The sequence below is a fragment of the Chiloscyllium punctatum genome, chromosome 26 (assembly GCF_047496795.1).
Source record: "Chiloscyllium punctatum isolate Juve2018m chromosome 26, sChiPun1.3, whole genome shotgun sequence".
Taxonomy (NCBI): Eukaryota; Metazoa; Chordata; class Chondrichthyes; order Orectolobiformes; family Hemiscylliidae; genus Chiloscyllium; species Chiloscyllium punctatum.
This window is the reverse complement of record NC_092764.1, coordinates 30,191,126-30,218,930: the sequence shown is the minus strand read 5'-3', so window position 1 is coordinate 30,218,930 and position 27,805 is coordinate 30,191,126. Positions and strand designations below refer to the sequence as shown.

The 27,805-nt window shown below is 40.3% G+C and overlaps 1 protein-coding gene across 4 annotated transcripts in view; it reads right to left on the bottom strand.

Moving 5' to 3' along the window:
• Positions 1-6,848: 6,848 nt before the first annotated feature.
• Positions 6,849-27,805, bottom strand: part of adat1 (adenosine deaminase tRNA specific 1) — a 67,610-nt gene continuing 46,653 nt past the window's right edge. For 3 of the 4 annotated variants that reach the window (XM_072596010.1, XM_072596009.1, XM_072596012.1), the window contains 2 exons: positions 16,231-16,378; positions 6,849-13,596 (listed from right to left, as the gene is read on the bottom strand). In XM_072596010.1, the coding sequence (XP_072452111.1) occupies positions 16,246-16,378 (133 nt within the window). In that variant the 3' untranslated portion in view covers positions 6,849-13,596; positions 16,231-16,245. Of the gene's footprint in view, positions 13,597-14,903; positions 16,379-27,805 lie in introns of those variants that run through there. The other variant, XM_072596011.1, reaches the window with a different exon arrangement.

Here is a 27,805-nt window from a genome sequence, read left to right as displayed (position 1 = left end):
AGTGAAAGCAGGCTTCCTGACATTTAGCTCCTCACCCTTTATATAGAGAACATCCTGACTCTAACCATTCCAAGGGCATGACTGTCCAAGTCCTGCACTGGTATTGGAGGCTGCCCTTGACTTACTGTGCTGGGACCCCTATCTCGCTTGACTTGACTGAAGGTTTTCTGACAACTGTGACAATCTTCCTGCCTTTGTCTCTGCACTAAGCAGCAAGGCAATACAGCAGTTTTGTGAACCTGGCATCTCTGACTGAGGAGCAAGGTGCAAAAAGCCAAGATAAGACTGGAATGGCATGAGCATCCAAATGGGCTCAAAGTGCTAAGAGAGCGAAGGTGAACAGGCCAGACATGCAGCCTGTTCCAGTTCATGAGCTGGCAGTGTGTCTGTGAACACAAAGTGTTTTTCTTGCACTATTACAATGATAGTTATTGTTGCATCTTGAGGTGCAGTACTGAAGTTCAGAAGTGTTCTGTAAGTACCATGAGGGTTCTTCAGAGGCTCGCACATCTCAGATGCCAATGCCCATGGGCAAAGGATACATTTAGCCAGTGCAATTGATTTTCCCTGAGTTGTTGGTGTCTCATGTTCAATATTAAAGACACTTGGAACAAGCAGTGAGCTGAAGTAATTTCAGGGATTCATGATTAACTACCTAGTATAAAGTTAAAAATCACACAACACCAGGTTATAGTCCAACAGGTTTAATTGGAAGCACACTAGCTTTCAGGACACCGCTCCTTCATCAGGTGGTTGTGGAGGACATAATTGTAAGGCACAGAATTTATAGCAAAAGTGTACAGTGTGATGCAACTGAAATTATACATTGAAAAATACCTTGATCTTTAAATAAAACTTAAGTGAGAAGTGGAAAATCTGTTTAATCTCGGTTACTTGTGGTTGGTTAAATCAAAAGTGGGAAAATTGGCTCTTATTATTCCCAAATTTGCCAAGAAAGTTTGGGAAGATAGAAAAAGGAGAAACTTTTAGTATTAGCAGAGAGGCTAGAATTGGGTTTAATTAGGGATAAGAGGAAGGCTGAAATTGTAATGGAGTTTAGGTATATCAGAGAAATAGTCAAGTGCAGTGGAGTTGGAAAAGATTAGATTGCAAATGAGACAACTGGAGTTAGAGAATGAGGGGGATTGACCTCCGCTTCATAATAAATGTAAGTACTTTCTCTCTCTCCAGACGCTACTCACTCAGTCTGCAAACCTTGTTCCTGAGCAGTCAAACCTATGTCACGTTTTGAGTTGTTACCTCACCTCTGGAGCTCTGTCCTTCAATTCAGCTCCATGTTCGCTCTGGTTGACTCTGCTCCTCACACACTTATGCCCCTAATGCTGTTCACTGTCTGATGCTGCTACTGTCACCACTCAGGCTGATAGTCCAGGTTCCACTCCTCAGATATTTATCCTGCTGCTGCTGTTCATCCACAGGTTCGTTCTCCTTTGCTCTGTTACTGCTGTTATTGCTGCTCAGACTGACATAATCCAGGTCATTCTCCTCAGGTATTTATCATACTGCCGCTGTTCAACCCCAGGTCTGCTCTCCTTTGCTGCTGTTGTCACTTCTCAGACAAGCCTTCACCTTCCAGACAGGTAGAGTGTTCTCACCAGTCACAAATTTCCTTTGTCTAATTGAACAATGTGTTGTAGGATGCTGTTATAGTGCAATGGTAGTGCCCCCACCCCTAGACTGGGAGGCTCAGGTTCAAGTCCCACTCTCTCCAGAGTGTGTAATAACATCTCTGAACAGGTTGACTAGAAAAATAGGTTAAATAAAAGATTTTAAAAAATTTGAATAGTGCATTGTATCTAAATTGCTGTTTCTTAACAAACAGTAAACAGTCAGAAAATCGCTTACCATTGTTTGTAGAGTCAGAGTCAAACAGCCTGACTACCTATACTAGGTAGTCATGATTTGGAGATACAAAGTTAAAAATTTCACAACACCAGGTTATAGTCCAACAGGTTTAATTGGAAGCACACTAGCTTTCGGAGCGCTGCTCCATCAGGTGGTTGTGGAGGACACAATTGTAAGGCATTCTCACATTAACTGTAACAATTGGTGTAAGCTAGACAATATGTTGAAGGTATTAGCCCCCTGTGTTCTCTGTCTGTGCTATGATGTTTAGATGTTTGCTGTTTTAATAAATAAAGTCCCACTTATATAACAAAATAATAGAACTTAGTCTCTCAAAATTACAGCTAGGATACATCTTCCAGAATGCTCCACACCCTCTTCATGGATCTTCTTTCAGAAACACTCCTCCTTCGAATTGTTGCATCAGGATCGTCTCTCTCCATCAAATTCTAGTGTCAGAAATATTATCTAAGAGTGCTACTGTACCTTTAGTCAGATGATGGTTCCGCTGAGAGAGCTAATCTCTTTAAATAGCAATATGCTCTCCACTAATTTTCAAATGCCTTCTTTATACCCTTGATGACCTACTACTTTCTTGCAATGTGATTGATTCTAGATTGTCAAAACTACCAGATTTACATTTTATTGGCCCTAAATTGAAAAATCTGCTGTCTTGGTAAAAATGTTGCTTTGCCTGCTAACAGGACAACCTTTTTGTTACAAATGTTTCAATTTGTGCACCTAAAAACTGGCAAACTGCTGCCTAATCTCATTTTTAAATCTCTAAGCATCTTTTAAAGGGACCACACATTCTTCCTTCCTATCATTTTACAAGTTCAAATTCTAACATACTGCCTTCCAATTCACAAATACTCTACCCAGCTTTGCAGCACTTTCTATAGTTGTAGTCCGCTAAGAATAGACAGTGGGTGTGAGAGATCTGAGTTTGGTGACGAGTGGGTAAGGTTGTGTAATCAGTTCCTGGATTATTGTCTGCTGTTGACACAAATTGATTTAGTTGATAAAGTTTGAAATGGCAGGAGAACTCACCCCCATGGAATGCTCCACCTGCAATATGTGGAAAATCAGGGACACTTCCAGGGTCTACAGTGACTATATATACAGGAAGTGTGTTCAACTGCAGCTCCTGATTTGCCACAGGGAGCACCTAGAGGTGTGGATTGATTCACTACGGAGCATCCATGAGGCTGAGAATGTTGCGGATAATATATTTAGTGAGCTGGTCATACCACCAGTAAGGGCTACACAAAGAATTGGGTGACCACCAGCAAGATAGGCAAGTCTAGGCAATTTGTGGCCATTCCCCTCTTAAACAAGGTCAAATGTCAGACAACACCAGGTTATAGTCCAACATATTTATTTGAAATTGCAAGCTTTCAGAGTGCTGTATCTTCATCGGGTGGGGGAAATTGCATTCCTGATAATGGGAGGATATCTCAACTATACTGAGGGACAGCACCTTGGAGGGTTCATCTAACAATGCCATATGAGTAGAACTCAAGAATAGGAAAGACAAAATCACTTAGATGGGGTTGTACTACAGGCCTCCCAATAGCCAGCAGGTGAAAGAGGAATGGTCAGATTTTGGAAAAATGTCAAACCAGCATTGTTACGGGTGATCTTAACTTCCCCTATATTGACTGAGATTCACTTAGTGTCAGAGGCTTGGAGGGGGATGGAATTTGTTAAGTGTGCCCAGAATGACCTTTTTGAAACAATATGTAAATAGTGCAACTAGGGAAGGGGCCATACTAGACCTGACATTGGGGATGAGACCAGCCAGGAGACTGAAGTTTCAGTGGGGAAGCATTTCAGGACCGGTGACGATAATGTTGTAGTCATGATTTGGAGATGCTGGTGTTGGGCTGGGTTGTACAAAGTTAAAAATTACACAACACCAGGTTATAGTTCAACAGGTTTAATTGGAAGCATTAGCTTTTGCAGTGCCACTCCTTCACAACCACCTGATGAAGGAGCAGTGCTTCCAATTAAATCTGTTGGACTATAACCTGGTATTGTGTCATTTTTAACATAATGTTGTAAGTTTTAAGTTATTTATGGATAAGGATAACAGTCGCCCACAGGTGAAAGTATTAAGGTGGGGGAAGGCTAACCTCCACAATATTAGTCAGGAAATAGGGAATTTAGATTGGTGGCAGCTATTTAGGAGTAAATCCACATCAATATATCAGGACCAGAATTTGCTGTGAAACTGAAGGACAAGGATGGCAAGATTTGGGAACCTTGGATGATAAGAGAAATTGAGAGATTAGGCAAAAAGAAAAAGGAGGCATATATAAAGTTTTGAAGACAGGCAGAGTCCTTGAAGAATCCAAAGATAACAGAAAAGAACTCAAACAAAAAATTAAGAACGTTCAAAGAGTCCAGGAAATGTCTTTGTGAAACAGGATTAAGGAAAATCCCAGGGTGTTTTTTTATATATATAAATATAAAAGGAGCAAAGGGTAGTTAGAGAAAGGGTAGGTCCACTCAAGGACAAAGAAAGGAATTTATGCATGGAGCCAGAGGAAATGGTGAGGTACCTAACAAATACTTTGCATCAGTATTCGTAAAGGAGAAGGATATGGTGGAAGATGGGTCTTGGGAGAGGATGTTGATATTCAAGGGCATGTCTAAATAATGAGGTGGTGTTGGGTGTTTTGAAAAGCATTAAGGTAGATAAGTCCCCAGGACCTGATGAGATCTACCCCAGAATGCTGAGGGAGGCAGGTGAGGAAATTGCTAGTGCCTTTGATTCCTCTTTAGTCAAAGAAGTGATCCCAGAGACCTGCAGAATAGCCACATTGTTCCTTTGTTGTAGAAGGGCAATAGTGCGGAAATTACAGACCAGTGAGCCTTACGTCGGTGGTAGGGAAATTATTGGAGAAGATACTTAGTGATAGATTTACTCATATTTGGAAAAACTATTGACTGATTAACAATAGGCAGCGTGGCTTTGTGCAGGGAAGGTCACGTTTCACAATATTTAATTGTGCTTTTTGAGGAAATGACAAAGGTGATTGATGAGTTAAAAATCACACAACACCAGGTTATAGTCCAACAGGCTTATTTGGAAGCACTAGCTTTCGAGCACTGCTCCTTCATCAGGTGTTTGTGGAGAATAAGATTGTAAGACACAGAATTTATAGCAAATGTTTACAGTGTGATGTAACTGAAATTATATATTGAAAAAGACCTCGATTGTTTGTTGTCTCTCATCTTTTAGAATGAACATGTTGGTTTCAGTTCTTTCATATGTAAATCGCAAAACCTTTTTAAAAGTTATATTCTCAAGTGAACTTTAACAATTGGTGTCATGTCGGCCAGACAATGAATTAAGGTGTGAGCTACCCTGTGTGAGAGACTGTCTGCATCATAATGGTCAGCCTGAATCTAATCTAAAAAAGGGATTTACAGAATCTTAGATGGATTCATGCAGTTTTTGAGCAAAATGAAATGTCAATCTGCGAGTACAAATTCACTCCATAAACTTATATGTGTATGTATGCATGTGAGTGTGCATGTGGCCTGGGGAGGTTATGAGTGTGAGAGATTGTGTGTATGTGTGTGAGTGTAAAGGGGTATACGTCTGTGAGAGGGTGCATGTGTGTGGGGGGGGGAAGGAATGTATGTGTGACCATATAAGAGAGGGTCTGCGTGATTGTATGGGTCTGTAGGAGTGTCTGTGTCTGTCTGTGTGTGTGCATGTGTGTATTGCAATGGGATCACCTGTAGTGTGAAATGAACCCAAAATCCTGGTTGAGGCCAACCCCATGGGTACTGAACTTAGCTATCAGCCTCTGCTCGGCCACTTTTCGTTGTTGCCTGTCCTGTAGTCTGCCTTGGAGGACGGTCACCTGAAGGTCTGAGGTCGAATGTCCCAGACCACTGAAGTGTTCTCTGACTGGGAGGAAACACTCCTGTCTGTTGATTGTTATGTGGTATCTATTCATCCGTTGCCATAGCCTCTGCTTGGTCTTGGCAATGTACCATGGCTTAGGGCATCCTTGCCTGCAGCATATGAGATAGACAACGTTGGCTGAGTCATATGCTGCCACGTACATGGTGGGAGGTGTCCCCACGTGTTATGGTGGTATCCGTGCCGACACTGACACGTCTTGCAGCATCTACCGTGACAAGGTTGTATGGTGTTATCCTGAAAGCCGGGCAGTTTGCTACGAATAATCATCTGTTTGAGGTTTGGTGATTGTTTAAAGGCGAGAAGTGGAGGTGTGTGGAAGGTCTTGGCGAGGTGCTCATCTTCATTGATAATGTGTTGCAGGCTGCAAAGAGTAGTAGCTTTTCAGCTCCTGGGAAGTACTGGACAACAAGGGGGAACCCTGGCGGTTGCAGCTCGTGTCTGTCTCCTGAGGAGGTCGTTATGGTTTCTCGCTGTGGCAGATTGGAACTGGATGTCGATGAGTTGGGCATCTTTTCCCGTTCTTATGAGGGCATCCTTGAGTACTTCCAGGTGCCTGTCACATTCCTCCTCATCTGAATAGATATCCTGAACGCATAGTGCTCGTCCATAGGGGGTGTCTGTTTTAATGTGTTTAGGGTGGAAGCTGGAGAAGTGTAGTATCGTGAGGTTATCCATGGGTTTGCAGTAGAGTGAGATGCTAAGGTGCCCATCCATGATGGAGATGCAGACCCATACACTCATGCAGACCCTCTCTCATACTCACACATTCACTCCCGCTCACACACGCATCCTCTCACAGACTTACATCCCTTTACACTCACATTCACACACATACAAACACACTCTCACAGACACTCATAGGTCCTGCACCCACAGGCCCCTACCACGCACCCCCCCACCCAACACACCCACCCACATACACATGTAACTTTGTGGGGTGAATTTGTACTTGCAGAATTACATTTTATTTTAATCAAAAACTGCATGAATCCATGTAAGATTCTGTAAATTCATTTTTTTTAGATTAGAATCAGTCTGACTATTGTGGCACAGCCAGTCTCACACAAAGAAGCTAACACCTTCAATACATTATCTGGACGGACAAGACACCAATTGTTAAAGTTCACTTGAGAATGTAACGTTTAAAAAAGTCCTGCGATTTACATATGAAAGAACTGAAAGCAACATGCTCATTCTAAAAGATGACAGACTTAACAAACAATTCAGGTATTTTTCAATGTATAATTTCAGTTACATCACACTGTAAATTTTTGCTATAAATTCTGTGTTGTACGATCTTATACTCCACAACCACCTGATGAAGGAGCAGTGTTCCAAAAGCTAGTGCTTCTGTTGGACTATGACCTGGTGTTGTGTAATTTTTAACTTTGTACTCCCCAGTCCAACATTGGCATCTCCAAATCCTGATTAATGAGGGTAAGGTGTTAGATATTGTCCATATGGACTTTAGCAAGGCTTTTGACAAGGTCCCTCATGGCAGGCTGATACAAAGATGAAGTTACATGGGATCCATAGTGAGTTGGTAAAATGGATGCAGAACTGGCTTCATCGTAAAAGAGAGTGTAACAGTGAAACTGTGTTTTTCTGACTGGAGATCTGTGACCAGTGATATTCGGCAGGGATCAGTGCTGGGATGCCTGATGTTTGTGACATATATAATGAATTGGAGGAGACCTTCGGTGGCCTGATTAGTAACTTTGCGGATGACGCAAGGATTGGGGGAGCTGATTAGGAAGATTGCCAGAAGATACAGCAGAATATACGTAGACTGGAGACTTGGGCAGAGAAATGGCAGATGGAATTTAATTTCAACAAGTGAGATGATGAATTTTGGAAGATCTATTGCAGGTGGGAAGTCAATGGAAGCAGCGTCAAAATACAGAGTATGCACACAGGTCCTCAGTTCCCCGAGAGTGGCAACAGAAGTGAATAAACTGGTCAGGGAGACATATGACATGCTCACCTTCATTAGTCAGGGCACAAGAGTATAAAGACTGCAAGTTGTGTTATAGCTGTGAAGAACTTCAGTAAGGTCACAGTTAGAATGTTGCATACAGTTCTGGTCACCACGCTACCAGAAGGATGTGAAGGCTTTGGACAGAATATAGAGACAGTGTATCTAAGGGTGGCACGGTGGCTCAGTGGTTTGCACTTCTGCCTCACAGCACCAGGGACACATCCTCAGGCGACTGTCTGTGTGGAGTTTGCACATTCTCCCCGTGTCTGCGTGGGTTTCCTCCCACAGTCTAAAGATGTGCTGGCCAGGTGAATTGGCCATGCTAAATTGCCCATAGTGTTAGATGAATTAGTCAGAGGAAAATGGGTGTGGGTGGGTTACTCTTTGGAGGGTTTGTGTGGACTTGTGGGCCGAAGGCCTATTTCCACACTGTAGGGAATTAAATCTAAAAAAAGTGTTGCCTGGTTTGGAGGGTACACTTGAATGTCAAAGGATGAGGACAGACTTGATAGCAACTTACAAAACTATGAGAGAATGCATAGTCCGAGTCTTCTTCCCAAAACTTCAATTACTAAGGGGCATAGGTTTAAGGTAAATTGGGATAAATTTAAAGAAGATGTGAGAGGCAAATTTTCGACAAAGAGGGTGGTAAATGCCTGGAATGCCCTGCCCGAGAAACTGGCGGAAGTGGATACAATAGCAACATTTAAGAGAAATCTTGACAGATACATGAATAGGCAGGCAATAGAGAAATATTGACTGCATAAAGGCAAAAGGTTTTTCCCTTAAAAAGGCATAATGTATCGGCCCAACCTTAGAACATAGAACAGTACAGCACAGAACAGGACCTTCAGCCCACGATGTTGTGCTGACCATTGATCCTCATGTAAGGTAAACCCAATATAAGAACTCTCAAATTTGTGTGACCAAATGCATGTCCAGCAGTCTCTTAAATATCCCCAATGACCTCACTTCCACAACTGCTGCTGACAACGCATTCCATGCTCCTACAACTCTCTGCGTAAAGAACCCGCCTCTGACATCCCCTCTATACTTTCTGCCAAACAGCTTAAAACTATGACCCCTCGTGTTAACAATTTTTGCCCTGGGAAAAAGTCTCTGGTTATCAACTCTATCTATGCCTCTCATTATCTTGTACACCTCAATTAGGTCCCCTCTCTTCCTTCTTTTTTCCAATGAAAAAAGTCCAAGCTCAGTCAACCTCTCTTCATAAGATAAGCTCTCCATTCCAGGCAGTATCCTGGTAAACCTCCTCTGAACCCTCTCCAAAGCATCCACATCTTTCCTATAATAGGGCGACTAGACTGGACATAGTATTCCAAGTGCGGTCTAACCAAAGTTTTATAGAACTGCAACAAGACCTCACGGGTCTTAAACTCAATCCCCCTAGAAATGAAAGCCAAAACACCATATGCTTTCTTAACAACCCTGTCCACTTGGGTGGCAATTTTAAGGGATCTATGTACCTGCACACCAAGATCCCACTGTTCCTCCACACTGCCAAGAATCCTGTCTTTAATCCTGTATTCAACTTTCAAGTTTGATCTTCCAAAATGCATCACTTCACATTTATCCAGGTTGAACTCCATCTGCCACCTCTCAGCCCATCTCTGCATCCTGTCAATGTCACGCTGCAGCCTATAACAGTCCTCTATACCGTCAATGACACCTCCAACCTGTGTGTCGTCTGCAAACTTGCTGACCCATCCTTCAATCTCCTCATCCAAGTCATTAATAAAAATTACAAAGAGTAGACGCCCAAGAACAGAGCCCTGTGGAACACCACTCACCACTGTCCTCCAGGCAGAATACTTTCCTTCCACTACCACTCGCTGTCTTCTGTCGACCAGCCAATTCTGTATCCAGACAGCTAAATTTCCCTGTATCCCATTCCTCCTGACCTTCTGAACGAGCCTACCATGGGGAACCTTATCAAATGCCTTGCCGAAGTCCATATACACCACATCCACCGCTCAATCCTCATCAACTTGTCTAGTTACATCCTCAAAGAACTCAATAAGATTTATGAGGCATGACCTGCCCCTCACAAAGCTGTGCTGACTGCATTTAATCAAGCCATGCTCTTCCAGATGGTCATAAATCCTATCCCTCATAATCCTTTCTAACACCTTGCAGATGACAGACGTGAGACTGACTGGTCTGTAATTGCCGGGGATTTTCCTATTTCCTTTCTTGAAGAGAAGAATTACATTTGCCTCCCTCAAGTCCTCAGGTACGACTCCGACAGAGAGCGAGGATGCAAAGATCTTCGTAAGCGGCAAAGTAATCACATTTCTCGCTTCCCATAGCAGCTGAGGACAACTCTGGTCTGGCCCTAGCCACTTGTCAATCTTAATGTTTGTCAAAAGTTTCAGCACATCAGCTTCCTCAATCTCTATCCGTTCCAGCAAGCTTACTTGCTCCTCAATGGTTTTATCACTACAAGGTCCTTTTCTTTAGTAAAGACAGAAGCAAAAAACTCATTTAGGGCTTCCCCTACCTCCTCAGACTCTATACATAAGTTCCCTATGCTATTCCTGATCGACCCTACTCTTTCTTTGATTATTCTCTTATTCCTCACATACGTGTAAAATGCCTTTGGATTCTCCCTAATCCTTCCTGCCAAGCCTTTTTCATGCCCCCTCCTGGCTCTCCTCAGACCATTTTTGAGCTCCTTCCTCACCTGCCTGTAATCCTCTAGCGCTGACCAAGACCCTTGCTTCCTCCACCTTACGTAAGCTGCCTTTTTTCTTTTGACGAGAAGCTCCTCTGCTCTCGTCATCCAAGGTTCCTTTATCTTACCCCTTCTTGCCTGTCTCAGAGGAACACATTTTTGCATCACTCGCAACAACTGTTCCTTAAACAGTCTCCACATGTCTATAGTGCCTTTACCATGGAACAATTACTCCCAGTCCATGCTTCCCAACTCACACCTGATAGCATCATAGTTTCCTTTTCCCCAATTAAATATCCTCCCATTGTGCCTGCTTCTCTCTTTCTCCATAGCTGTGTAGAATGTGAGGCAGTTGTGGTCACTATCACCAAAATGCTCTCCCACCGCAAGATCTGACACCTGCCCTGACTCATTGCCGAGCACCAAATCCAAAATGGCCTCTCCCCTCATCGGCCTGTCAACGTACTGAGTTAGGAAACCCTCCTGAACACACCTTACAAAAACAGCTCCTTCCAAACCATCTGCTCGAAAGAGGTTCCAATCAATATTGGGAAATACTTTTCCAAAATCTGCCAACCTATGCTTTCTTCAATCTCCCTGCTGCTATTAGGGGGGCTGTAGTAAACCCCTAACGAGGTGACTGCTCCCTTACTGTTCCTAATTTCCACCCATACTGACTCAGTAGGCAGACCCTCCTTGACAATGGTAACTTCTGTAGCTGTGGATACCCTCTCTAATTAGCAGTGCTACACCCCCTCCTCTTTTTCCCCCCTCCCTATTCTTTTTAAATGTTCTAAACCCTGGAACATCCAGCAACCATTCCTGCCCCTGAGAAACCCACATCTCTGTTATGGCCACAACATCATAGCACCAGGTACTGATCCATGCTCTAAGCTCATCATTTTTATTCCTGATACTCCTTGCATCAAAGCAAACGCACTTTAACCAATCCCTTGGTTCTTTCCCAGGAAATAGCTTCCCATTGGCTGTGCTACCTCTTGCTATTGTCTCACCTCCATCAACTCTCACTACTGGTATATAGCTCAGCTTCCCACTCCCCTGCCATACTAGTTTAAACCCTCCTGAACCACTCGAGCAAACCTTCCACCCAGGACATTGGTCTCCTTCCAGTTCAGGTTCCACTTTCCCCAGAAGGCATCCCAATTATCTACATATCTGAAGCCCTCCCTCCTACACCAGCTGCGCAGCCACATGTTAAGCTGCGCTCGCTCCCTGTTCCTCGTCTCGCTATCTCGTGGCACTGGTAGTAAACCCGAGAACACTACACTGTTCGTCCTGCTCTGCAGCTTCCACCCTAACTCCCTGAAATCACTTTTTATATCCTTGATCCTTTTCCTGGCTATATCATTAGTGCCTCAATAGGCCGAAGGGCCTTTTTTTGTGTTGCACTGTTCTTTATTCAGTAGAATGAAGAAATATGGATGGTGGTTTTGGAGTGGTATGTTTGGCCCTGTAGTCTTTGGTGAAAAGAGTCTTTGTTCCTCCCTTCGGATGATTAGATTAGATTCGCTACATGTGGAAACAGGCCCTTCGGCCCAACAAGTCAACACTGACCCTCTGAAGAGCAACCCATCCCCCTGTGCCTAATGCACACTACACTATGGGCAATTTAAAATGGCCAATTCACCTAACTTGCACATCTTTGGACTGTGGGAGGAAACCGGAGCACCCGGAGGAAACCCACACAGACATGGGGAGAATGTGCAAACTCCACACAGACAGTCGCCCAAGGCTGGAATTGAACCTGGGACTCTGGTGTTGTGAGGCAGCAGTGCTAACCACTGAGCCACCATGTCGCCCCCTATTATGCTTGTAGAGGAACTCTTAGTCTTCCCAAGATGATGGTAACTCATTCCCCTAGATCCTCTCTCTCCCCTATCTACACTTGTTGATACACATTTTAGGGGCAGGTAACCTATGATGTGTTAATCTCCTGTGTGACCCCTTTTAGCCAATGGTGTTGAGCAGCTACTCATGATGCCAGGATGATCATTGTTCCCTTGCCTGCCTTCATTTAAGGATTAGTTTTCCTACAGAGTTAGCTTATTTCAATTCTTTCTCGGAGGAAACCCACGCAGACACAGGGAGAATGTAAGTAATCTAATCTATTTCAATTCTACTTTCTTCTGTTTGCATTTTAACTATAGTATAAAAACAGAATGCGCTTTGCTTCAAACCTGGTAGTTTGACCAACTGAATTGCATCTGAAACAGAATATCTGGTACTTGCCTTTTAAAAATAAGAAATATTGGGGTGTAGGCTGTCTTCTTAATGTATTTCGAGGGGGTTTGGTTTGCTCCATAACAATATACATTATAAATCCAGAGATATGTTGTACTTTGCAACAAGAACAACCCTCTCAGAAAATATAACAACAAGGGCAAGCCTGATTTGCACCACTAATACTCTAGTTAGGTGCCACATAGCTTTATTATGCATCGTTATTATACTACTGTCATGGTAGCTCCAAACATATTACTTGCTAGTAATGGATTTTGAGGAGGATCAGACTAAATTACTCAAGTGCTCAAATTCTTGAGATGCCAAGTGGCATTTGTAAATTAATCTCCTGCGTAATGTCAAAGTACAATATTCTTGTAACAGCAGTGAGAGAAAAACGAACTGGGTCAAATTACAGCATATAACAGGTTTTTTAGTGCTGGTATTGAACTGAAGTCTGTCTTTCATGTAATCTCTGTTTTTTTAGAGGGGTCTTTGCATTGTTTCCTAATTTTTATGTAATGAGAACAATGAAATAAACATTTATCATGTATATTCTTCTTTGCATAGCAAAGTTAAAGAATTGTTTAGCAGTGTAATAAAGATGCTACTTCCCTGGCTTTAGGTTAGCTAATGTCTTAGCTTTATTGTAAACATAAACTCAAGATAACTGAAAAAAATGTAATAAAAGATGAGAATGAACATTGCTCACTCTTCTCAAAATGGAAACTTGCCTAATATGTTGTAGACTGTAATAGGAAACTTATGTGCCTTCTTTGTTATGACAGCCTTTCGCAATTCAAATCCTTAAGTCTGCAATTTTGTTTCAGTACTGTTCAGGAGTGCATTTCCAGGGGCTTGTAAAAGATCAGCCTGAAAAGTAAGTTTGTAAAAAAGAAAAGTTTCAGTTAATATGCTAAACAAGCAAAGTCTGTGACTTTAATTCCTGATCAAATTTCACACATATTGCCTGTGCGAGAATGCTTTATTTAAAGAACAGTTTTGTAATTTGTGATGAACGGGGTCAGATTTTATATAATATATATATCATGTTGAGTTAGCATTTTTAAAAATGTGGAAGTTGGGGTTAAAAATAAACTAGGTCAGATAGTCTTTCCAGAACGGTGACTTAATTCAGTATGTTCAGACAGCAGAGACCCCAGAGTGTTAGTAGAACAGTGTATGTATTACACTGGCTTACTACAGGGACAGTAAACAGTGAGGTCCATGAGGTTATTTTCAATAATCAAGGGTTGATTTTAATTTACGAAACTCAGATTGAAATTTTGTGGGAGTTCACAGTAAATCTGATTGGGGTAAATATAGTTACTCTCTTTGAAAAGGAGTACAGAACAGTTCAGGGAAAGCAACAGTTACCTCAATTGAAAGGTTTGACCAGACCAAGAGTGTTTGGTTCGAAATCTGCGGACCATTAAAATTTGAGGAAATCTAAGCCCTCAATTTTGAGAGAATTCATGTAAGATAACTTCACAGTTCACAGAGAAACACCAGGAAATTAAGTTACACTAAATTAAAGATATTAATATTGATCTAGGTTTGAACTGCTGTAAAGTGATGGAGAATAGATTGAAACTTCTGTTTTCCTGGGTGTTAAGGTTTTTAAAATTCTAACTGTGTTGTACATTGAGATAACTCAGTTTCTTTGTTTACATTTTTTCTGTAATAAATTTCTGTTCTTGTATTAAAGAAACTCTGCAGTCCTGAGAAGCTATATTTGAATGAATGACCACTGCATTAATTTTTTAAAGAAGTGTGATCTCCTATGTTAGATTTCATTCTGGGATTTGACTTGTCTACTGATACAATTGGTTAGGATTACAACATTTCCAAATGCCTTGTCATATATAGAATGTAGCATCATAGATTTAAGTAGTGAGTATCATACTTGCATTCAGAATGTTAACAATATGGATACTTTTTATCTATTTGAGATGCATATCAGTGAGTATTTGAAGTTTGTACAATAGTGAGTGTCATAAGTGTTCAATGAAGGCAAATTTCTTCATCAAGGAAGATTTAAAGTCCATATTTCATAAAAAGCTAATCTCATGAAAAGCCATTGTCATGACAAATTAACTTTTGTTCTTCCTCCATAATTTCTGCCAGACTTGCTGAGTATTGTTTGTTTTCAGATAGTTAATCTTTTCCAATAACAATCCTTTCATTTCCAAAGTACTTTATTAGCATTTTGGATTGTCCTGAGGACATGAAGGGATGAATTTTGTTGATCCAATTAGCATGCTAACATTGTGACTGTTTCTCAGTCACAATCCTGCTGGAAGTCAATGTGCATCCAACTGGCAGTAATTTGCAGAAGACTACCTGTTACTGAATTATCTTCATGATATCTATTCTATGGCTGGTAGTGCAGCACTGAGACAACAGGTCAATGTTAAAAGTACAGACACAGCACATCGGATAAGGGACAAGCCTCAATACCTTCAACATAGATGTACACACATTACAGGACAGTTCAACAGAGAGATCTACTCTAGGGATTCAGCACACATTACTCATAGCCACCGCAACATCTGCATTCTTACACCACTAAATGGTTGTGGCATACATGCTGCTTTATATGGTTCCTTGCTTATTTGCATATTCTGAATTATCTAATTTTTTTTTCTCAAAATTCTAAATTTCTGCCATTTCATTTAAGGGTTACCTTACTGTATAGCTGTATCACTTGCTTAGATAATGTGCTGGCAGTGTGAAATCTGCGTACCTCTGCTACGATTTCAGTGCCTCATGAAATGCCTCCTTAACTGCTCCCTGTTACGACTGAATAGGCCACACTCCCACAGAAGTCAAAATGGCTTCATAATAGTCAGCCAGCACACTATGCTGCAGCATAAATATTCTGGCTCCCCTACCTTCAGATCTGTTTCTACAACCTTTACAAAATTCAGCCCAAAATATTGCATTAAATGAAGGTCTTTTCTGATTTGGTAAAGACAATGTCAGCTTTTCTGAGTGATTTACCAGCAATCAAGCTACTATCAATAAATTTACAATGACACAAATTTTAATTTCATTTCCTTCTTTTTGCAAGTAATTCTATAAATCCTCCTTAATAGAACTTGGAGCAGAATTCGAAGTGAGTAAAAGACAACTGTAGAATACGTTAGCCATGTCAAAGAAAAAACCTTCTAAATTTGATACTAGAAAAAATGTTTGGCGGTTAGAAAAATGATGATGCTTCTCCATTTTACATCAAACTTAATTAATACCTTTTTGCTTGCTGAGTGTATCTCATGTAATTATATTATAAATTTCAGTTACTACTCAAGTCCATGCAGACAGATGTAGAAATCCAGGTTTAGCAACATTAAAGTCTAGTAACTAAAAATAATATTTACTATATACATTTAATCCACTTCAACTTAGCTGACAATTCTTTTGTTAAAAAATCAGAAATTTGGATCTAATGAGATCCATGTATAATCATCCAGACAGAACTGACTTTAATTATTTCTGCTACATTACTTTGCTGCTGTATCTCTACTGAAATCGCATAAGGTCCCTTGGGGTTCGCACCCAAGTAACAAATGCCTGCTTCTGTATTTCATTCCACGCTTGCTGATAATTTGTTGCCGCTTCCTTGAATTCCCAGTAGGTTTTTAATGTTTTATTTCTGTTAAAAGAATAAAAAAAAGTAACTTTTAACAAGTTTATTATCACAATTAACAATATATCAATATAATAAACATATACAAATGCAAAGAAGTCAGATACATTAGCAGTTCCTCGTGGTTGAGTTAACTTTAACAGTATTGCTTCTCTTTATTAAATTTAGTTTCACATCTGTCCAATTTAAAATTACATCATGGATCTGCTTTGTGCTCTGGGGACTGATACATCACTAAATTTTAATCTCTTGTAGCTACAGAGGTACAAAAAAAACGTAGAATGCTAGCTTCTCACTATCTAGTCTTGCTTTTTTTAACAAATACCTGTTGTATGTTGCAATTGTAAATGTTGCCATCCAGTCTTATTTTCTGCTGGCATCTAATCTCACTTTGCTGAAATGTTATAATTAAAGGGTTCTGCTTTCAGTTTACATTGAAACACAATGACAAAACCACAAAACAAAATAGAATTATGTTTTAGCAATAAGAGCTAAACTATAGAAAACAAAGTTGATAACAATGGTAAGGCATCAGCTAAAATGGTGAAACTGATCATATAGATTGTTTGTCGATATTTGTTTTGTATCAGATACTTTCTGTTTCAATGTGCCATCCATTCGAATGTGAATGGAAAAGATTTAGAATACTCAGTGAAAAGTATAATAACTGACTTTTTGAAAAATGAAATACAAGCAATCCCAGAATGCAAATGGTTCCATTCTGGAGTCTGTTCGCAAATCAATTTCTATGCAAGTTGGAACAAATGCAGGACAATATAAAGCAGCCATTCATATGTACAGGAAATGTTTCTATGTTGGCTCTTTAAAATTATACATCGTATCATCCTCCGTCTCTGGTCCTCACTCTTAACAATTTCTCTTTCCAATCCTCCCACTTCTTCCAAACCAAAGGAGTAGCCATGGGCACCCGCACGTGCTCCAGCTATGCCTGCCTCTTCGTCGGATATGTGGAACAGTCCATCTTCCGCAGCTACACTAGCACCACCCCCCACCTTTTCCTCCGCTACATCAATGATTGTATTAGCGCTACCTCGTGCCCCCACGAGGAGGTTGAACAGTTCATCCACTTTACTAATACCTTCCACCCTGACCTCATATCTACCTGGACCGTCTCAGTCTCCTCCCTCCCCTTCCTAAACCTCTCCATTTCTATCTCAGGCGACTGACTCAACACAGACATTTACTACAAACCGACTGACTCCCACAGATACCTAGATTACACCTCTTCCCACCCTGCCCCCTGTAAAAACACCCTCCCATATTCCCAATTCCTTCGCCTCCGATACATCTGCTCCCAGAAGGACCAATTCCACTACCGAACAGCCCAAATGGCCTCCTTCTTCAAAGACCGCAATTTCCCCTCCAACGTGGTCGATGATGCTCTCCACCGCATCTCCTCCACTTCCCACACCTCCGCCCTTGAACCCCGCCCCTCCAATCGTCACCAGGTCAGAACTCCATTAGTCCTCACCTTCCACCCCACCAACCTCCGGATACATCGTATCATCCTCCGTCTCTGCGAATCCTCTTTAAAATTATATCCCTGTGTAGGATTGTTTTTCTAAGTATGAGCATTTGTAGGTTGGATGTTCGTAAATTGGAGATCCCTGTACTTAGAAAATATACAAACCAAAATAATTGGGATAAAGAGACAGACCTATCAGGTTTTGCTTCCTGGCTTCATCAATTTCATTTTTAACTTCAATTTCTGTTCCTTTTTCAAATAGTTTCTCCACTAGCACATTAGTTAGTGAGGATACCTACTCTACAGATTCCAATTTGATTTCTTCTTCGCATCTCACAGTCAAATGTTCATTGCCCAACATCAAGTTAGATACTAGGAATTTTCCCATATTGGAACTGAAATGTCATGCAACTCAATATATTTGATTTAGCTTAGATATTCAGGAATTTTTTTTTAGATTAGATTACTTAGATTAGATTACTTACAGTGTGGAAACAGGCCCTTCAGCACAAGTCCACACCGACCTGCCGAAGCGCAACCCACCCAGACCCCTTCCCCTACATTCACCCCTGCCCCAAACACTACGGGCAATTTAGCATGGTCAATTCACCTAACCTGCACATTTTTGGACTGTAGGAGGAAACTGGAGCACCCGGAGGAAATCCACTGTGCCACCGTGGATTAATGTGGACAAATAAATGTGAGAGACAGAATGAAGTGCTAGACTTGAATAGGTTGTCTTGTTGAACTCATAAAAATAGAGTATTTACAGACTGACTTTTGTAACAAAGAAAAACAAAAAACAATACAACATAGGAACAGGCCATTTGGCCTCCAAACCCATGCCAACACATTTTGCCCTTCCATGCTAAAACTGTCTTCACTTACAAGAACCATATCCTTCTATTCCCTTCCTATTCATGTATTCATACATAGTTTAAAGGCTCGCAATAGAGTTTAAAGTCAATTAAGCACATTTGAATTGTAGTCATTACTATAACATAGGAAATATGGCAGCCAATTTACACATGGCAAGCACCAACAAATAATCAATTTTAGTGATTATAAATGAGGAACAAACATTGATTAGGATATATTTGCAAAGCACATCAAAAAGTACAATGGGAGTTTCATTTGTGTAGTAACTGTAACAAAATCTGTAGCAATATTTAGAAAGACTGCATGTACAAAATCACTGCGATGAACAGAAAAAGCTTCTTCCAGTTTCTGTAGTTTACCTAAGTGATCGTTATACTGAGTTAGTTACAAATGCTTATTAAGTAGCTGATTACAGTTGTAATAGATTTTAATGTCACTTAGTGATTCAAGAAACTGACTGGAAAAAACAGGATACTAATTTATATAGCATGAGAAGACAGTACTTATTGGTTGGGCCATTATTGGCATGGAGATGCAGCAGAAATAATAAACTCAATTCTCAGACTAGGCAAGTAGACTGCTTTGGCAGGTTGTTACAATGGGAATGCAACAGAGATTGACAGCTTTCATGACCCCTTTCTTTCTAATTGAAGATGCTGTAGGGTATATACACATTTGTACAAGGTATACCTGCATAAAACAGGCTTCTGTGCATTATAATATGTAGCGTCTAGCACACTCAAATGCATCAACTGTACATCAAGTAATAATCTTAATTTGTTTTCTGGTGTAATACTTAATAGTCTGGATTACTTACTAAACAATGTCCAATAGCAGCATCACTTCTAATAGCAGATATACTGATCTGAGGATCAATATGGAATGGTTGAACACATTGCAATGGTCACCATCTGATAAATACAAACCAGTACTAGCCCAAACTTCTTTAAAGCCTTCATGTTTCAAAGAGGTGAAGATGTTGGCAAACGGAATTCAGTTTATCTTTATATTGCTTTGTTGATTCAATACCTTATTTCTGAATGGTTGACGATCCAATTTATTGAGCCCTTTAAAAATTATTTCAAAAGAAAATCCAGAATTGATGTGTTTACCAACAAGTTAACAAAAATAAACATGTTAGCACACAAATAGTTTACATTTTGGGAAAATTTTTTCCTAAACTTCAAAGGTCAAAGCTATTTCTTCAGTAACTTTCCCATTTATGATAGGTAATATGTGTTACATGCAAGAAAAAAAAAGAATGTTTTGCCCATGGAAGAGCATTTTCTTGTGGACTGTAACAAGAACAAACATGGATTTTGTGAAGATATCATTGTATCTGACACTGAACAATAGTTTCAATAAAAGCACAGGGCTCTGCTGTCAAAATTACTTCAAATGAAATAAATGTTAACTATAATTGAAAAAGAAACTTTAATATGAAATGAGTGGCACATAACATTCACACCATAGAGAAACTAGGCAATAGTCTTCTCCAACAAGACAGAAGTTGAACATCTCACCTTGCAGAAATGAGCATAAGCTTTGCTGAACCCTTCACAATCAACATCCTGAGGGTAACAGATGACCATAAATGCTGTGGCCCAAGTGCAGATTCTGAGACGAAAGTCATCTCCTGTTTCCTTAGAGCTTATCCACCATTCACAAGTGCATTGAGTATAGGAGTTGTGGCTGTATAGGGCATTGGTTAGGCCACTTTTGGAATACTGCATGCAATTCTATCTCCCTGCTATAGGAAGGATGATGTGAAACTTGAAAGCGTTCAGAAAAGATTCACAAGGATTTTGCCAGGGTTGTAGGGTTTGAGCTACAGGGAGAGGCTGAAGACGCTGGAGCAATTTTCCCTGGAGTGTTGGAGGCTGAGGGGTGACCTTATAGAGGTTTATAAAATCATGAGGGACATGGATAGGGTGAATAGACAAGATCTTTTCCTCAGCGTGGGAGAGTCCAAAGTTAGATGGATATTGAGGGTGAGAGGGGAAAGATTTAGAAGTGACCTAAGGGGCAACTTTTTCATGCAGAGGATGGTGCGTTATGGAATGAGCTGCCAGAGGAAGTGGTGGAGGCTGGCACGATTACAATATTTAAAAGCATCTGGATGGGTATATGAATAGAAAGGATTTAGAGGCTTATGGGCAAATGGAACTAGATTTACTTAGGAAACCTAATCAGCATGGACAAGTTGGACCAAAGGTCTGTTTTCATGTTGTACATCTCTCTGAATCTAAGTTAGGTCTGTGATGTAATACGCTCCATCAGCCTGGATGAATACAGCCAAAATTGCCCACAAGCAGCTCAGGACCATCAAGGACAAAGCAACCTGACTTATTGGCACACTATTCTCCACTTTAAACATTCATTTCCTTCACTATAGTATAATATGCATCATATACAAGATGAACTGCAGTGACTCACCAAATCTGCTCTGACAGCATCTTTGAAACCCACAACCTGTACCATGTAGAAGAACTCAGTCAGCAGATACATGGTACACCACCATCTAAAATTTCCCTTTCAAGCTACATACCATATCACCGTACCTTTATTGGCACAGGAACAAAATACTGGATCTACCTTCCCAACAACACTATGGCTCCACCTGTACTAGACTGACTGCAATGATTCAAGAAAGTGACTTACAATCATCTCTTCAAGCCCAATTAGGAATGGGAAACAAATGTTGGCTTTGCCAGCAATTACATGAAAAACAATGCAGAAGATAAATTCTGTGGCTTAAATATGGTCTGAACCATACTTGGCATCAACTAAGTCTTCCTACATAACAGTGACAATACTTCATAACAGTTCAGTGTAAAATGTCCTCAGGACATGAGAAAACACACTATAAATATATACAGGTTCTTTCTTTCTAGGTCACAATATCAGTAACTATTTCACATATTTGAAGCAAACATTTAGTTAATATCTATCTTTTCTTCAGACTCTATTAATTTCCTTTAAAAATAAGTCTTTGTACAAAGTAGGACATGCAATTACCCCAGGCTACAAGCTTCTGTGGAAATTGAAAGGAAGTAACTTTTTGTATTTTTTTAAAAAAGCTTATTTAAAGATGAACAGTTGTTGGTAACATAAAACAGCCACATTCTCCTGGCTGGTATGGGTCCAGTTAGCACAAACATGCAAGGCAAGTAAAATACATAACTTATCTCTCAGTACAAAGAATGGTTTACAGTCCCAAAGAAAAACAATAGATAATTTGTTATGTGCAGCCTGTTAAGGGCTTCTGACAAAGTCAAACAAGAAACAAATAGATTATCCTCAGTATCTGAAATAAAATTTGATGCTCTCTGCCAGGCAACAGAATAATTAAATTATTTTGACATCTCCCTTTTAGACATCTTCTAAACAGTTCCCCACTTTTACAATCCTTTTGTGCAAAGCTTTTCCTTGATTTTCTTTTAATTAAGTTCAGATCAAATTCTAAGATAGTTTTCCCTTATTTTGGATTTTTCAGAGGAGAGATTAATCATTTTGGTAATGTCCTGCTGATTTCCTTAATTACTTTCAAATCTCACCTGATTCACCATTACGTAATCTCTTCAATCCAGCTATTGTTCTGATATGTTTGCTGATAATTGCACAATGTTCAGCACTATGAGCAACTTCAACACAAAGTCATGGCAGAAGTAAACTGTTTAGCCCATCAACTCTGCTCCACCACTCAAAGTTATCATGATAATCCTCAACTTCATTTAGCTGCATTTTCCCTATAACCTTTGGTTCCCTTACAGATTAACAATGTCTATCTCACCCCTAAATACACTTTATACAAAGTCCTACATTTCTCTGCAGCAGTGAATTCTATAGATTTTCTACCCTCGGAGAAGAAATTTCTCATCTCTGTTTTAAATGGGTAGTCCCTTATTCTGAGATTATCCCCTTTCGTTCTAGACTCTCCCTAAAGGGGAAAACAACCCCTCTGCATCCACATTGTCAAGTCTCCTATTCATAGAATCCCTACAGTGTGGAACAGGCCGTTTGGCCCAACAAGCCCACACTGACCCTCTGAAGAGTAACCCACCCAGACCCATTGCCCTACCCTATTACTCTACATTTCCCCTGATTAATGCACCTAACCTACATATCTCTGAATACTATGGGCAATTTAGCATGGCCAATTCACCTAACCCACATATCTTTGGACTGCGAGAGAGACTGTGGGCGGCACGGTGGCACAGTGGTTAACACTGCTGCCTCACAGCGCCAGAGATCCGGGTTCAATTCCCGCCTCAGGCGACTGACTGTGTGGAGTTTGCACATTCTCCCCGTGTCTGCGTGGGTTTCCTCCGGGTGCTCCGGTTTCCTCCCACAGTCCAAAGATGTGCAGGTCGGGTGAATTGGCCATGCTAAATTGCCCGTAGTGTTAGGTAAGGGGTAGATGTAGATGTAGATGTAGGGGTATGGGTGGGTTACGCTTCGGCGGGGCGGTGTGGACTTGTTGGGCTGAAGGGCCTGTTTCCACACTGTAAGGAATCTAATCTAATCTAATCTAAAACCGGAGCACCTAGAAGAAGGCCACACAGACCTGGGGAGAAAGCGCAAGCTGGGGCTGGAATCGAACCCGGGTCCTTGGCACTGTGAGTCTTCTATTTTCAATAAGATGCCTCCCATTCTTCTAAACTCCAAAGTGTAGTCAACTCCAACCTAGTCAACCTCTCCTCCTCAGAAAATCCCTCCACATCCAGCTTCAGCCTACTGAACTTTCCCTGGTCTGTCTCCCATGCTTATATATATTTACACAGGTAAGGGGAACAAAATTGCTCACGTATTTTAAATGTGATCTAACTAATGCTTTATTTAGTTTCAGCAAGACGTTCTTATTTTTATACTCCATTCCCTTTGAAATAAAGGCCAATTGCCTTCCCCATTATCTGCTGACCTTGCATGCTAGCTTTCTGCACTCTTTCTTTATTCAAATAACATTCAGTTCTGCTATTCTTCCTACCAAAGTGCGTAACCTCACATTTTTCCAAGATTTTTGGCATCATCCAAGATTTTGCTCATTCATCTAACGTCTCAATATGCTACTGGAGATTAGACTCTGACATTTGCCTTCCCACCTATTTTTACGTCATTTGCAAACTTGGCTATAACATCGTCACTTTCCTCATCCAAATCATTAATATATTTTGGAAAAAAATGAGACAATAGCACTGATCCCTATGGCACTCCACTGGTTACAGGCTGCCATCCTGAGAATAACCTCTTATCCCATTCTGTCTTCTATTAATTTGCCAATCCTTGGACTGTGCTCATATACTAACCCCCAATTCAATGGGGTCTTGTCTTATTAAGTAGCCTTATGTGCGTTACCTAATCGAAAACCACATGGAATCCAAATAATCTTACCTTTATTCTCCTCAAAGAATTTTAATAAATTTGTCAGTCATGATTTCCCCTTCATGAAGCCACGCTGACACTGCTTGATTTTGTTGTTTTATTTCTAAATGCATTGCTATTACATCCATTTATAACAGATTCTAACATTTTCCCAGTGATAGATCTTAAGCTAATTAGCCAATAGTAGCCTGCTTTTTGTTTCCCTCCCTTTTACAATAACTGCTGTACTGCAGTTTTATAAGTTTTTGAGACTTTTCCAGAAACTAAGGGCTCATGGAAGATGACTATCACTGTATTCACTATTTCTATTGCTTCTTCTTTAATTATCCTTGGGTGTAACCCATCAGTTCAAGTGACTTATAGCCTTCAGACCCATTGGTTTTCCCAGTACATTTTTCTCTTGTATTAATTTCCCTCCCTCTTTTTGCCCTTTAATTATTTAGTAGTTTTGGATTGCTATTTATGGTCTTCTTCTGTGAAGACCGATGCATAAGTATTTATTTAACTTCCCTGCCAGTTCCCGATTCCCAATTATTATTTTCACAGTCTCGTTTCTCTAAGGGACCTAGGTTCACCTTATTTTATATATTTAAGGTAGTGGGTACTTTCTTTTTTTACATGTACTGACTAGTTTGGTCTCAAAATTTATTTTTTCTAATTTTTCTTGATCACATTCTGCTGTATTTTAATGTTGCTATATTGCATGTCTTTTCATTCAATTTGATATTATCCTCAACTTCCCTGGTTAATCACGGTTGAATTGAATCCTTCTTCTTCACAGCATTTTATCTTTGTTGTGAGCCATGACTATTTTCTTAAATGTCTACCATTGGTCAATAACTGTCTTGTCTGCTAAACTTTTTTTCCAGTCTACTCCAGCTATCCCTACCTTCATTCCACTCTAGTTACCCTTATTTAGGCTTAGCACAGTTGTTTCTGACCCACATTTCTCACTCTCAAACTGAATGCTAAATTCTACCATGTCATAGTCACTGTTTCCTAGAGGATCTTTTCCTCTAAGATTGTTTATTAAACTTACCTCTACAGATTACCAGATCCAAAATAGCCTAATCTAATCTAGGTTAGATTAGATTAGATTAGATTCCCCACAGTGTGGAAACAGGCCCTTAGGCCCAACAAAATCACACCGACCCTCTGATTGGATCCACAATACATTATTCTCAGAAACTGTCCCAAATATAGAGTCATAGAGATGTACAGCACGGAAACAGACCCCTCGGTCTAACCCATCCATGCCAACCAGATATCCCAACCCAATCCAGTCCCATCTGCTAGCACCCGGCCCATATCCCTCCAAACACCCCCCATTCATACACCCATCCAGTTGCCCCCAAATATTGCAATTGCACCAGCCTCCACCACTTCCTCCGGCAGCCCACTCCACACATGCAACACCGTCCATGCAAAATACTGTATGATTATTCCCTTGTGGTTAGCTTTGCTAATTTGAGTTTCCTAATCTACATAAAGATTAAAGAAAATCACAATACTGTTTTTTTTATTTGCCCTTATTATCTTTTGATTTATTCTCCAGCCTACAGTATAACTATTGTTAACTACAGTGTTATCCCACCAGTATCTTCTTTCCCTTGTTATTTCTTACATCTACTCCTAAGGATTCTATATCTTCCAATTTCTCCCTATTGTACTGCCATCAGTACTGACAAAGCTACTTACCCATCCTTTCCTTCATGTCTGTCCTTCTGGTCACAAAGTTCTGAATATGCAGTTCCCTTTTTTAATCTAGTTGTAACCATGTCTCTATTTTATCTATAAAATCATATCCACTAACCTCCATTCGTATCACTGATTCATTTCTTTTGTTCCAAATGCTGTGCATATCAAAGAGCCATTAACTTTGCTTTTATATCATTTTTTCTCCTTTTAATCCCATTTGATGCTTTTTTTTGTTAATATTTGTGCAGATAGTCATTTCCTGTCCTCTCTGGGTGTCATTGCCTAAACAGCTCATTTCCTTTTGTGTTGTAGATATACGTTCGCCTTCTCCAGGACCTTCCACACTCTCCTTAGTTTAAGACCCCTCTAAGCCCCAGTTATGTGATTAAATTCGGGCTGGTAAGTCTGCATCCAAATGCAGCAAGACCTGAACAACATTCAGACTTGGGTGACAAGTGATAAGTAACATTCATGCCACAAAAATGCACAGCAAAGACTATTGCCAAAAAGAAAGAATCCAGCATCACCTCTTGGCATTCAATCAATGATCATTGCTAAATTCCTCACTATCAACACATGGGTGGGTGGAGGGGCATGTAAATGCTGTGGCTACAGAAACAGATTGGAATCTTGGAATTCTATGGCAAGGAACTCAGCTCCTGATTCCTGAAAGTCTGTCTGCCACACAACACAGGTCAGAAGTGTAATGGATAATGGAATACCCTTCGCTGGATTAGTGCAAGTCCAATGGCACTCAACCCTGACATCATCCAGAACTACGCAGGTCACTTGACGGCACTCAATTTAACTCGCTTAACATTCACTGCACCATCAACATTCAGTGGCAGCAGAGTGTACCATCTGCAAGACCCTCAGCACAACTCATCAAAACTCCTTGGATAGCACTTTCCAAACCCACAACCTCTACCATCCAGAGTCACTGGGGAGGCAGAAACATGCAAATCAACAAATGGATGTTCACTTACAAGTCTCACGCAATTGTAACTTGGAAATATATCACTGTGTCTTGACCGATGTTGAGTCAAAACCTGTAACTCCCACCATAACAGCACTGTAGTGTACCTGCACCACATGGACCTCAGCGGTTGAAGAAGGAGCTTATCTTTACCTTCTTATGCATAATTGAGGATTGGCCAAAAATACCAGCCTATCTAGCAACATATATTCCATGAATGATTTTTAAAAAAGGGTCATGTGTGTATCTGGCTTTAAACCCCTGTCTATCCCATCTCTTGCTTTCCTATTGACATTATTTCCCAATGTGATGTAACTCATAGATAAAAATAAATAGAGTACATAATTAAATAGAGTGCACTTCATCAATGCAGTACAGCAATTTCCATCCCTCACGTCTGAGGTTTCATTAGTAAATCTGCTTAGTCGCATTTTTGCATGAAAATACAGAAAAATCTGACTTTACTTACTTGCTCAAGTAGTTACACAGGAATGGCTATCTGGGTGTCTGAGGGTACTGTGCCTGTCTCATTCCTAATCTAATTTCGTTACAAGAAACTCTGTGATTTCAAAGATGAAATGCTGTAATTGATCAGATGAGGCTCTTGCGAACCCCTGGTCTGCAAACTTTAGGTGCGGGGTATAGGCAAAGATAAGGGATTTAAACAGTCTACTAAGAAACAATAAATCTAGAATAATTTCTGGGAATGTTAAAGACATTAATATATACTTAATTTTAAACATTAATCGAGCTAATAATATTTATAAGGTGTTATATTAGTGAGCTTTTAGCCAACAGATGAAAGAAAAGCAACCCAAAGAAGGCAGAACTGTGGTCCTTCGCCATTAATAACAATGCCAATGTGGGTAGGCATTAATCTGTAGAAGAATAAAGGCTATGATTTTCTTTGCTAACAGTCCATTATTAAAAACACTCAAATTAAAAATTTACTTGGACAGCACTCACATTTCAATCAACTTTATAACTGTTTCTACACATTGCTGTTAAAGTT